A 13,815-nucleotide genomic window follows, 5' to 3' on the forward strand; every position below is an offset into this window, starting at 1 on the left:
CGTTAACAAATGCGAGGTTATTCACTTTGGAAGAAATAATAGCAAATTGAATTATTATCTAAATGGAAAGAAATTACAACATGCTGCTGTGCAGAGGGACCTGGGGGTCCTTGTGCATGAGACGCAAAAACCCAGTCTGCAGGTGCAACAGGTGATCAAGAAGGCAAGTGGGCTGTTGGCCTATATCGCAGGGGGATAGAATATAAAAGCAGAGATGTCTTGCTGCATCTGTACAGGGCATTGGTGAGGCCGCAGCTGGAATATTGTGTGCAGTATTGGTCCCCTTAGTTGCGGAAGGATATATTGACCTTGGAGGGAGTGCAGAGAAGGTTCACCAGGTTGATACCGGAGATGAGGGGTGTTGATTATGAGGAGAGACTGAGCAGATTGGGTTTGTATTCGTTGGAATTTAGAAGGCTATGGGGGGATCTTATAGAGACCTATAAGATAATGAAGGGGCTGGATAGGGTAGAGATGGAGAGATTCTTTCCACTTAGAAAGGAAGCTAGAACGAGAGGGCACAGCCTCAAAATAAAGGGGGGGTCAGTTTAGGACCGAGTTGAGGAGGAACTTCTTCTCTCAGAGGGTGGTGAATCTCTGGAATTCTCTGCCCACTGAAATGGTGGAGGCTACCTTGTTGAATATGTTTAAATCATGGATAGATGGATTCCTGATCGGTAAGGGAATTAGGGGTTATAGGGATCAGGCGGGTAAGTGGAACTGATCCACTTCAGATCAGCCATGATCTTATTGAATGGCGGGGCAGGCTCGAGGGGCTAGATGGCCTACTGCTGCTCCTATTTCTTATGTTCTTATGCCACCTAATCCAGGCAACATCCTTGTAAATCTCCCCTGCACCCTTTCTATGGCTTCCACATCCTTTCTGTAATGAGGCGACCAGAACTGGTCCAGGTGGGATCTGACCAGGGTCCTATACAGCTGCAGCATTATCTCCCAATTTCTAAACTCAATTCCTCTATTGATGAAGGCCAAGTGTTCCAGACACTCACCACCCTCTGTGTGAAGGAATTGCCCCTCTGGACAATTTTGTATCTCTCCCCTCTCACCTTAAACCTATGCCCTCTAGTTTTAGACTCCCCTACCTTTGGGAAAAGATATTGACTATCTAACTGATCTGTGCCTCTCAATATTTTATAGACCTCTATAAGATCACCCCTCAGCCTCCTACGCTCCAGAGAAAAAAGTTCCACTCTATCCAGCCTCTCCTTATAACTCAAACCATCAAGTCCCGGTAGCATCCTAGTAAATCTTTTCTGCACTCTTTCTAGTTTAGTAATATCCTTTCTATAATAGGGTGACCACTTACCAGAAACTCACCAAGCGTTCACTCCTTCCTCTTTAATAGACCAAGAGCTAATTCCTACAGGTTGATAAAGTTAGAAAAACAAGGGAGTATCTCCCTCCCTCCTCACTGAACACTCATAGCTCATCAAACTTTCACACTTCGGCAAGGTCACACTTTGCTGGTTGCACTGAGAATGTCTGAATTTATACGTTTTGAACAAAGGGACAGGCTGAGTCCAGTTCAAGCCAGTTTCCTTAAATAACTGTTTCAGCTGCTTAGGCCCCTGGATGAGATGTCTCACCCAAAAATCAGCACCTCTGACTGCTGCGCTTCTTCAGTACTGCATTGGAGTGTCAGCCTAAGTTTCCTTGTGCTGAAGTCTCTGGAATGGGACTTGACCTACAGCTTTCTAACTTGGGCACAAGCTGCCAACTAAGTTAAGTGTTTCAACTTCATACTGAGTACAAATACTAGGAACTGTGTAGTGGTTGATCTTGAGAAGGGTCCATACCATTTTTATTCCCCTGCTCTACCCCACCTTGACTTTTTTGGTTATAAAGTGTTTTGCTTCAACTATACTAAAACATGCGTGTCTGATTGTGAACCTGACCTGTGGAACGCTTGCGAATGCAGATCCCTTGTTGAATGTTTCCCATGACCATTTTTACAATGCCTACTGTACCATATTTGTAAACAGCGTTGCAGTGTTGCATGTTAATTTTGTTCTTTTTTTGTATGTCTCCCTTCCCAATAGGTTGTACAGGTATTTGTGTCATGAAAACTATTCATCAATTTAAATTCTTGCATCAATTGCATTTATCACCATACAATTAAATCTTTGGTTTTGAAGAGTCCAAAGTACAGCACAGATTTCAAATAATTCTTTTTGAATTTGGTTGGCATTTGAGCCAGTATCTCTTTATTATTATGCATTACTTTTTATTTTCAAATGTGGAAAGTCTCCACGGCTCTGTCCCACACCCACTCTGCTTGGAATTCCTTTTGCCTTGTGGCTAAATTTAATTTGGGCCTCGTCTCTTGATCCATTCTCTTGAGCCAGATACGGGTGTGGATGGGACAGTGAACTTGGAGCGCTTCCTGCACTCGAGTTAAATTTAATCTCAGCGAGAGGAAGCAGAATCCTTTTTTAGAGTAGAAAAACTATTTTAACGTGCTAGATCTCAAATGGAATCGCATCAGCACTCATAATATACTCTGATGATCTTTATAGCATTCTTGAAACATATAAGTGTTGGATCCAAGAAGTTATTGTTCTGTTTATGAAACATTTTTAATGAAATGGTATGGTGCTAAATACATGATCAGTTAATTGAATTTACGACTGGTTCAGGGGCTCATTTCACTGTTAATTAGCTACTGCTGGTTTTCTGCAGAACTGAAAGGTTGTTCAGATGTAACTGTGTGACCTAAGGTGTTTCAATACAGATTCTATTGGTTTTTATTAACCAAAATAACATTTATGTTATTTGTCTCGCTTTTTTCCCTGCTATAGCTGATTGAGTAGTTGGCTGAAGTCAGCTTGGCCAGCCGATTTGTATCTGGACCGGGAGGGGGAATGTGTGCTTGGGCTCCTGCTCCTGATTAGTATCCACCAGCCGTAACTTTGTGCGTACATGCACTTGTTGCCAGAACTAGCTAGAAATGTGTGCACTTGTACCGGCTCTGGCTGGAAATGTGTGTGAGAACAGGCTTGTGTGCTCATTTATTTGTGTAAGGGCTCCGTGTGTGTCCGTCTGTGTCCGTCTGTGTCTGTCCGTCTGTGTCTGTCCGTCTGTGTCTGTCCGTCTGTGTCTGTCCGTCTGTGTCTGTCCGTCTGTGTCTGTCCGTCTGTGTCTGTCCGTCTGTGTCTGTCCGTCTGTGTCTGTCCGTCTGTGTCTGTCCGTCTGTGTCTGTCCGTCTGTGTCTGTCCGTCTGTGTCTGTCCGTCTGTGTCTGTCCGTCTGTGTCTGTCCGTCTGTGTCTGTCCGTCTGTGTCTGTCCGTCTGTGTCTGTCCGTCTGTGTCTGTCCGTCTGTGTCTGTCCGTCTGTGTCTGTCCGTCTGTGTCTGTCCGTCTGTGTCTGTCCGTCTGTGTCTGTCCGTCTGTGTCTGTCCGTCTGTGTCTGTCCGTCTGTGTCTGTCCGTCTGTGTCTGTCCGTCTGTGTCTGTCCGTCTGTGTCTGTCCGTCTGTGTCTGTCCGTCTGTGTCTGTCCGTCTGTGTCTGTCCGTCTGTGTCTGTCCGTCTGTGTCTGTCCGTCTGTGTCTGTCCGTCTGTGTCTGTCCGTCTGTGTCTGTCCGTCTGTGTCTGTCCGTCTGTGTCTGTCCGTCTGTGTCTGTCCGTCTGTGTCTGTCCGTCTGTGTCTGTCCGTCTGTGTCTGTCCGTCTGTGTCTGTCCGTCTGTGTCTGTCCGTCTGTGTCTGTCCGTCTGTGTCTGTCCGTCTGTGTCTGTCCGTCTGTGTCTGTCCGTCTGTGTCTGTCCGTCTGTGTCTGTCCGTCTGTGTCTGTCCGTCTGTGTCTGTCCGTCTGTGTCTGTCCGTCTGTGTCTGTCCGTCTGTGTCTGTCCGTCTGTGTCTGTCCGTCTGTGTCTGTCCGTCTGTGTCTGTCCGTCTGTGTCTGTCCGTCTGTGTCTGTCCGTCTGTGTCTGTCCGTCTGTGTCTGTCCGTCTGTGTCTGTCCGTCTGTGTCTGTCCGTCTGTGTCTGTCCGTCTGTGTCTGTCCGTCTGTGTCTGTCCGTCTGTGTCTGTCCGTCTGTGTCTGTCCGTCTGTGTCTGTCCGTCTGTGTCTGTCCGTCTGTGTCTGTCCGTCTGTGTCTGTCCGTCTGTGTCTGTCCGTCTGTGTCTGTCCGTCTGTGTCTGTCCGTCTGTGTCTGTCCGTCTGTGTCTGTCCGTCTGTGTCTGTCCGTCTGTGTCTGTCCGTCTGTGTCTGTCCGTCTGTGTCTGTGCTTATAGCTGGTTATATTCCTTCAACATCCCAGTACTCATTTTCCCAGTTGATGTGAAGAATGATTGCTTGAGGAAGAGGACAAAAAATACCTGTTTATCCATATCTCCCTCCAAATTCTGCTTTCTAGAACCTAGATTTTTTTATTCATTCATGGGTCATGGGCATCACTGGCTGGTCAGCATTTATTGTCCACCCCTTGTTACCTGAGGGCAGTTGAGTGTCAACCACATTGCTATGGCTCTGGAGTCATATGTAGGCCAGACCAGGTAAGGACAGCAGAGTTCCTTCCCTAAAAGACATTAGTGAACCAGATGCGTTTTTCCGACAATCGACAATGGTTTTATGGTCATCAGTAGATTCTTAATTCCAGATATTTTTTACTGAATTCAGATTCCACCATCTGCCGTGGCGGGATTCGAACCTGGGTCCCCAGAACATTAGCTGAGTTTCTGGATTAATAGTCCAGCAATAATACCACGAGGCCATCACCTCCCCATACAACAAGAAAAAAGAATGGGAATGTTCATGTAGTGTTAGCATTTTCCCATTCAGTAAAAGTCGAACGTTCAAACAAAAACTTTAAAAAGATCAGAATTCCCCTGGACTTGCACCTTTCCACTATAGATCCAGCTACACAGGATCAATTTGCCACAAAAAGCATGCTTTGTTCAAAGTGCTCTTCACTTTGAGGTTTCTGACACTGATTATGCTCATATTTAGAACGTCACTTCCCAACCACCTGGCGAAAGGGAATTTAAGAACTAAAGTTGGAAGCCTCCCTACATACCCCTGAAAATAAAGGTTTAAAACTGGCATACTTTAATTCTAGAATTATTTCCAAAACCTGTTGTCTTGGTCTTTATATCTGTAATGAAACACCTTCAAAGATTTCAGTCACATTTCTCAAGTGCATATTGATACCGTCTTTATCATTTGCCATGTTGTTACTGAACAGTACCTTGATAGTTCTTTTGCTTGTTCATGCAAGTCTACATATAAGCAACATCCAATAATTTTGTGCTGTGTATGTTACCTGTCATGTATGACAATTTATTTTTGCTTCTAATTTGTCATTATTATTGACAGGAGAGCTGATTTCCTTCTGATGTGTCCACTAGAGTCCTGACTGGGTTATTTTTTTGCAGATAATCCCCTGTCCAATTATTATTTAGGCGCTCTTGCCAATAGGCTTCACCATCAGGTATCTTGAGCACATTTCCTTGGAGTTGTTCAGTGAAAAGTGTATAATAATGTAGTAGTCATAAAGGCCAAATTTTAGAGCTGGCACATTGATGAACTGCAGTAGAGGCGTTGGAGTGTAGATTCGGTAAAATGATCCTTCAGCCCATTTCATCTCAATCTTCCAGTAACAGTCCTACCATCTTCAAAGTACAGTTTGAGTGCCTGCTTCTGCTGTAATGCCCTCCATAGTTCAACATCCATCTGAAGCTCGTCAAAATTTAGATATAACTATTGGAAACTTGTGTAGTTGCCACTTTTGAAATTGTACCTCAATGGAACAGGCAAATGGATAAACTCCTCCAGAAGAAAACTAAAGAGGGCTGTGATTAAGAATCACTGAAATACCTTCTTCCAATCATTGCACCAGTTTCAGTGAAACTGGTCACATAATTGAGAGTAAATGTTTACTAGCATTTTGAAAGTCACCAGAGATGCAGATAACCCATGATCTAATTCATTGGCAGAGTCAGTTTTGGGGGCTGAATGGCCACCTCTCATTTCTATGCTGCACAGAACTCACTCTGTTTCTAGTAGCCGAGATCCCATTAGACAGTGAGATTGGTGGAGTGATTGGTCAGTGGTTTGGATCAAGTAGAGTTCTACCAATCCCCCAACTCCTACCATCAAAATGTCCTTTTGTTAAATTATTGGCCAGACTGTATCCTGGAACTGGGTGCATATTCCTTTATTAAAATTAAGAGTGAAATGCTGGATCTGTATCCTTCAGTTTTGTACAATTTACATTAGCCACCTCCCCACCTATTCTTTCACTGATATTAGTTTATTCCTAGATTCAGCTAAACTATTCCACAGAATGATTGAATAAAGATGGGGGCAATTTTTCTGACTTTGGCAGTTTCCAAACAGAAGCATTTTCAGTGCTTTTGAACTAAGCACTGGATGAAAAGTATATTTTTTTGATATGATATTGTGTTTAACTGGAACAGCCCAGCAAGTGGCATTCACCTTTCCAGCTGTACTAACTCTGAATTTGGTCCATGAAATGGAGTACCTTGCCCCACATTGTTGATATGAAGACTTGGATCCTTTCATTCTAATGCTGACAACTATCAAATGGACACAGCCTCATTGCTACTGGGATGGGAGCAGTTTTCCTTTATTGACTGCTGTTCTTTGCTGCATGCGTTGTGAGCTTGTGCTTGTTTTTGATTGCTTTGCTTGTAGTTACTAATGCCCAGTTGTTTTCCCTCCCCGTGGTGTATGGTATTGGGGTTATATCATAGCTCTTCATACAGATACAGCATCGGGACTACTGATTCGCAGTATCCATTTGGTAACGCAGAGACTGAACTCTCAGTGGAGACAGGACATGAGCATCTCATTGGCAGCACTTGAATTGCTCTCCGGGTTAGCCAAGGTACAGTGATAGTTAAACCTTTTTGCATGTTATATTATAATACATGTAATTGTTCGAATTGCTCTTGAAGCCACAAACAGACTAAATCTGGATCCTGCAGGTCATTCATGCATTAAGCAAGTTGTAACTGGGAAGGGCAGGAGGACTGTTGGGTAAAAGCAGAGAATCAAGAATGGTTGATCATGATGCAGCCCAGAGGATCAGTGGAGTGTAACTGCACAAAAATTGTCCAAGATGGTTTTCTGTTGATTAAAGTTAATTCTCATTGTTGATCAGATGGGCACCCCTGTGCTCAGCAATGACTGACAAATCCAGTGTTCTTCTCCAAACTTGTAAATGTACCTTCGCAGCTTGATTGAATTATTGTGTGTCCCTAAATCTTGACTTTGCCCATCTCCACTTAACATCTGACGGGAAGTAAATGAGGTATTTCATTACAAGGAGTTGGTGTGTGCTTTATTGGGCAAACAGAAATCTACCCAAGTAGAATTTCACAATAGCTCAATCTGGGCTCTTGAACACAACATTGGGTTGCTGTGAATGTCAGCTGACCAAAAAGGCACATTGATGCAGTGTTTCTGCAGTGACTATCAGTCTGCAGCTTGCAGCTTCATCTTTTACCTGGCTGCAAATTAAACTTGTGGTCACAATGTACCTGGACGTGCATTCATACATGGGACTACTTCCACTGTCAGAACATTTAAATAATACCTGGGCCCCGTTTAGAAAATGCCCAGTTTCTCATGAGCTCCAGAACAGTTCTTGTTCTTGAAACGAGATTTGACAGCAAGCTGGAATTGTGAAGTGGAGCAGGACAACCTCACACAGCGATGTACAATTAGCTTCATAAGTGCATGCTGTATGTGATAAATGCCTTCAGATAATTTGTAGTGGGTTGCATAGACGATATTTTTAGGTTCCTGGAAACTTGAAACCTTTGAGCGGTTTTTGTATGTGCCAACCTGCAGTTTATCTTGACATGATCTCAACATGTGAATGACTGACTGCTGCTTCACAATTCTAGTGTCGATTATATGAGGTTCTTAGATTTCCACAGCCAGCACTCTTACCTCAACGCAGCAATTGCGAGCATGTTATAGACCAGTGGTTCCCAAAGGGTGCGGCGTGCCACACTGGTGCGGTGAGAGAGGATGGCAAGTGTGGCGGGAAGATTCAAGGACAATCAAAGAAACATTTAAACATGGTTTAAACAAGCTTTGTTTTATACTTTCTGGATGTCCCATGATCATATTATAAAGTAGTTGTGTTCTATGTTATGAATCAAGCACTGCCAGGAGTTTTTTTGTTTTTGAATGTATTTCTTATCAATAAAAAATTCGGTGTGGCACGAGCAAATTTTTATTCCGAAAGTGCGGCCCAGTGAAAAAAGTTTGGGAACCACTGTTATAGGTGAAAGAGATAGGGTTTATATTGCAATATAATTCCAAAGATGTGCGGGTTAGGTTGATTGGTCATGCTAAAAATTGCCCCTTAGTGTCCTGGGATGTGTAGGTTTGAGGGATTAGCGGGTAAATATGTAGGGATATGGGGGTAGGGTCTGGATGGGATTGTGGTCGGTGCAGACTCAATGGGCCGAATGGCCTCCTTCTGCACTGTAGGGTTTCTATGATTCATTTCTATGATGATTCAAATTCAGTCAGAAATTGGGGAAAATTAGAATTGTGATGGATGAATTCCTTTACAGTTCAGAAAACATAAATAAATTGCTTTCTGTATATGTCAAAAACACTTCATAATCTCTGGTCCACACTATAGAGCTCAAATACTGGCCTGAACACTGCAGAAATCACCAAAAAATTTAAACAAGTACGGTAATTGATTAAAAACTTAAGATCTCTATTCTACACCCTCCATTTACTGTTAGAAGGCCAGGTTATGGGCCTTTGCCTGTCACTTATTGACTCTGTACAAGTCTTTAATGATCTAGGACTGTATTCGCTGTCTTGAGTATGAAAACCTTTCCTGTAATATTTTCTATTCTTAGTTGAGATGCGAATGTGTTGGATCAATCAACTTGGGAAATTTTACCAACAGCGGAAACTGCTTTGGACAGGTTCCTGCCACAAGGTGGGAAGCAAATTTCAATATTCAAATGCGCCGTTAGGGATTATTTTACCAGGACATTGGCATCTTGCCAGCTGCAGTTTGACTGCCACGTGGGGAGACCACCAGTCAGATGTAGGTAGCTCCCCAGCAGCAGCCCTGGGAGTGGGCGGGGCTGCAGGTAGGGAAGGCAGCCCCCGCGGTCCCATCAATTACCTCAGGAGACTGTTCCCCTCCATCAATATAATGTTTATTTCTTTGAACATTTTCTGCAACTTACCTGTTGCAGGCTGCAGGGTCCATCCCTTCCTCAGCAGTGGTTACTGATCCTGGTGACGCTTCTACGGTTAATGAGTTGCCGGCGCTCTGGCTGGGGCAGGTGGCCATCCTGCACGGTATGGCAACCCTGACAGCAACTTATTCAGGAGCTGCTGCCCATACGATCGAGGGGGATGTCCCCCTGGCCAGCTGTGTGTGTTACCCACATGTTTCTGGCTGCTGTTAGGACTCCAAACTTTTCAATAAAATTCTGCCAGTTTGCTCATTGTGTCTAATTCCCTTTACCTGTATTTCTAAAAACTTTTATAGAAATATCTATGTTCACGTGGTGAAACTGTAAAAACAAACCTAGCTTCAGCTTCCTTTACTCGGTTTGGTTCACTCATCCCCAAAATTAATATAAATTGCTTGTTCTTTAAAACAGGTAAAGGTGAGCGTGGATTCGACAGACCGAAAGCGTGCAGTTAGTTCGGTGTGCAGTTACATTGTGCACCAGTGTAGCAGACCCGCCCCATTTCATTCCCGAGATTTACATTCCATGATTGTGGCAGCTTTCCAGTGTCTGTGTGTCTGGCTCACAGAACATCCAGATATGCTGAATGAAAAGGTACGTTTCACATCAAAACTGGTTAGCATGTCTTACTCTGCTCCTTTATAGTTTGATATGTAGAGTCTTTGTGCTATCTTTCAGCCCTTTTATTCTTTCCCCTCAGCTCTGCTGCTTCTTGCCAGCCACCACCATCTTCTCCAATTTAGGATTTGCTATTAAGAGTTGCACTCAGGTAAAAAGTTTGGGAAGCCGGAACACCTCCCAGATTTACTGGAAAAGCACAAATGAAGCTTCAGCCCTTCAGTCAGAACAGAAAGATTAGAGCTGTAGTCAATGAATTCAAGGATACACTAATTTAAAATGATGCGTCTCACTGAGGAGTTTAATTTTATACATTTAAAAAGCAAGAGTGTAGCTACACCTCCACTTCAGAAGTTTTTTCCAGTCTTAACATTCCTCCTGCTTTCTCAGGACTGTCTGATAGAGGTGCTGGAAATTGTGGAGCTGGGTATCTCCGGAAGCAAATCTAAAGCCAGTGATCAGGAGGTGCGATACAAGGGAGATAAGGAACCAAGCCCTGCTTCAATGAGAGTAAAGGATGCTGCTGAGGCTACACTCACATGGTAAAGCATAGAACCAGTTTTATGACAATATTGCTTGAATTCTAATGCTCTTCAGAGAAAGAATACCGTCATCTTTATCCAGTCTTGGGCCCAAATGACTATAGCTGACACTTAACCCTCTGCAGTAGACTAGCAAGCCGCTTAGTAGAGGAGCAATGAGATGGATAATAAATGCTGACCTTGCCAGTGGCACCCAGATTCTGAATTAGTCTCATCTTGTTTCTGAGACCTTGGGTGCTGAGTTTCCCTATATTACATAGAATAGAATAGAATCCCTACAGTACAGAAAGAGGCCATTCGGCCCATCGAGTCTGCACCGACCACAATCCCACCCAGGCCCTACCCCCATATCCCTACATATTTACCCACTAATCCCTCTCACCTACGCATCTCAGGACACTAAGGGCAATTTTAGCATGGCCAATCAACCTAACCCGCACATCTTTGGACTGTGGGAGGAAACCGGAGCACCCGGAGGAAACCCACGCAGACACGAGGAGAATGTGCAAACTCCACACAGACAGTGACCCAAGCCGGGAATCGAACCCAGGTCCCTAGAGCTGTGAAGCAGCAGTGCTAACCACTGTGCTACCGTGCCGCCCTTGTTGTGAAGTTCTTTGTAACTTCCTAAGGATATGATAGGCGGTATACAAATACCAGTTCTTGCTGATTATTGCTATTTTCCATGTCTTATTAGAGGAGCTAAAATAGATGATATCAGTCAGACCAAAGAGACCTGAATAAGGTTAAGTTTGTTTATTAGTGTAGATTTAAATAAACTTGTGTGTTGCTTTTTAAATGAATATACATATATAGCTATAATAGATGTAATACTGATTTTCTTTCCCAGTATAATGCAGTTGCTCGGAGCATTTCCCTCTCCCAGTGGCCCTGCCTCACCATGCAGTCTACTCAACGAAGAGACACTAATCAAATACTCTAGGCTGACCTCAACCAGCAAGAACCATTTCCGATACTTTGTCTTGGACAACAGTATCATTTTAGCAATGTTGGAACAACCCCTGGGCAATGATCAGAGTGAGTTCTCAATCTCTTTCAGACCAAGTACTTTGTTTTGTTGTTGTGGTTAGCTGAGAAGCATAAATTTGAATTGCGCAGAAGCAATACCTGCTGCTCTTAGCATCGCGGCTTTCAGCCTGATATAAACTAGGAGTATCCAAGCTCTTTGGGATCTGAGTTGGTTAATGTCATGTAAGGCTGCTTTTAGGCTTAGATCATTGTGATATCACAAGAGCCAACTTGTATCTCAACTTCATCATTGCGAGTGACTGGGTGTGAACATTGTGGCACCCCAGGGCACCAATGGCCATTTCATGATTAAATTTGGAATAAAGAATACAATGATCCAATATACAAGTTCATAACAATAAAAGGATAAATTCCAAGAAAATGACAGGACCTAGTACTTGAGAAAATCTGGGATGAAAACAGAAGACATACAACTGGTCACAAAACACAAAGGGTAAGTAAGTGCAGACTAAACAGATATGGTCCTAAATGCATTAGCAAGCTGATAGAGAATGAAATAATTAAAAGAAAAACTAATCTTGGTGCAACCGCTCAGACGAATGCAAGAACCTGCGAGAAAAAAATATAAAGTGACCTATGAGATTAGCAAAGAGAAAAATCAAGTATGAAGGACTGTTGTAGCAGCAAAATGCTGCAGTAAGCAAGAGGGTTAGCAAAAAAATTAAATCCATTAAGGATGCAAGAGTGGAACTAAAAGCAGCTAACGTGAACAGGGGGGAGGGAAATAGAGGGATACAGGTTGGTCTCGGTAGGACAATGTGACCGGCACAGGTTTGGTGGGCTGAAGGGCCTGTTCCTGTGCTGTACTATTCTTTGTTCTATTCCAAATGATTTTCTAGAAATATTCACTCGGGAAGATACTCATTAGAGGGATAAATATTTAAAGAGTTTAAGAGTGGAGTACGAGAATGGAATGAAGTGGATCATTCTTTCCAAGAGCCAGTGCTGTTATGATGAGCTGATTGCCCTCCTGTGCTGTTCAATTCTGTGCTGCCTCCTACTACCATGATGCTTTTCAACTTCTTTTATGTGTGTTGGATTTTCCACCTTCAGGAGCATTTCTTCTGGGCATCCTGTCTTCCTGCACGTAGTGCAAACGATAGTCCCTAGTCTGAGTGGCAGCTGCCTTGCTGAGCTGAGTCCAATTGTTTTTTCTTGCAACTTGGTTATGAAGCTCGCAGTGAAGCTCTGATTTCCGCAATCTGAATTGTGCCTTTGCCTTGCCATGCAAATCTGTTAGCAACCATAACTTGTTCATTTTTAGATGCTTGGATTGCAAGAGCCTTTCTGTTTTTGAAGGCTAAACATAGTCAGATTAGTAATTGGGAATGGTGACAAAGAATGCTTAACTTTGGCTGTGTGCCAGCAGTTCATTAGCTGTTTGTGCCACTCAGCACTCCCCTTTAGCTCCGTGTGCAGGATATAGTCAACTCTCGGGCTTTCTTGAAACAATGCTATGTTAACCAAAGACACCTTGAACGCATTGAAAGGGTAACTGAAAGTCTCCCGATACTGCCGGCTGTTTCACTCCCTGCTTTGTAGCCTCAGACCTGCCCAAAAAGCAAATAACTTTTAAAATGTCCGGTCACTAGGAGTTATGGTGTTATGGAATTGGGTGACTCGGGTGCACTCTGCAAGAGTGATGGATCATAGCTTATTGTCTGTAATATCCACCAGATAAATAAAGAGAAAAAATATATTGGAAACACATGGTCACTCCAATGGGACATGTCGGGGAGAGAGGACAAAAATACCTTTCCAGGAAAAGCACGTTGGGTTTCTAATCTCAGCCATGGTGCTGTGGGGTAGTACCAATGTTTCAGAATGGTATCATTGGGAATGTGAGAGCAGAGTGCCTGTGGCCACCTACCTACTGTGTGAGGAGGGGACAGAGGGAAAATACATAAACTTGTACACATTACACAATTTTTGCTGCACTTTAATGTTGTTGTGGGATTTGGTTTTTTTTTGCTTTCCCAACAGACCCTTGCCCCTCAGTTACTGTCCTGATCCGGGGAATGTCTGGGAGGCACGCGTGGACCATGCAACTCTATCACCAGCCAAGAGGGTCTCGAGCAAGTCAAAAGGTTTGAATTTGATGCAGTGACACTGTATTGTCTCATGTATTAACACCTCACTCTATCGATCAGTTCAACAAATAGGTTAATTGTTTCACTGAAACAATAAAAGTAGCACAATAAATCAACAATTGTAGAAAATTCTGTTCATTGTGGGATCACTCCTAGTTAGAAAGTACAGCGACAGCCTATGCATTGGAGAATGCAGACTGGAGTTCTTGCCAGAATAGTAATGCATCTTGATCAGCTTAGTGGCTCACAGTGTCAAAGGAGGCATCGTAGAAGCAAGCATTGCCAGAAATAATA

The 13,815-nt window shown here is 43.4% G+C and overlaps 1 protein-coding gene across 8 annotated transcripts in view; it reads left to right on the forward strand.

Moving 5' to 3' along the window:
- Window positions 1-13,815, forward strand: part of ralgapb (Ral GTPase activating protein non-catalytic subunit beta) — a 125,072-nt gene that overhangs the window by 82,862 nt on the left and 28,395 nt on the right. For 5 of the 8 annotated variants that reach the window (XM_078236954.1, XM_078236957.1, XM_078236958.1 and 2 more), the window contains 5 exons: window positions 6,732-6,865; window positions 9,633-9,815; window positions 10,230-10,381; window positions 11,232-11,419; window positions 13,415-13,518. In XM_078236954.1, the coding sequence (XP_078093080.1) occupies window positions 6,732-6,865; window positions 9,633-9,815; window positions 10,230-10,381; window positions 11,232-11,419; window positions 13,415-13,518 (761 nt within the window). The remainder of the gene's footprint in view (window positions 1-6,731; window positions 6,866-9,632; window positions 9,816-10,229; window positions 10,382-11,231; window positions 11,420-13,414; window positions 13,519-13,815) is intronic. The other 3 variants (XM_078236956.1, XM_078236959.1, XM_078236961.1) reach the window with 1 other exon arrangement.

This window comes from Mustelus asterias, chromosome 20 (genome assembly GCF_964213995.1).
Source record: "Mustelus asterias chromosome 20, sMusAst1.hap1.1, whole genome shotgun sequence".
Taxonomy (NCBI): Eukaryota; Metazoa; Chordata; class Chondrichthyes; order Carcharhiniformes; family Triakidae; genus Mustelus; species Mustelus asterias.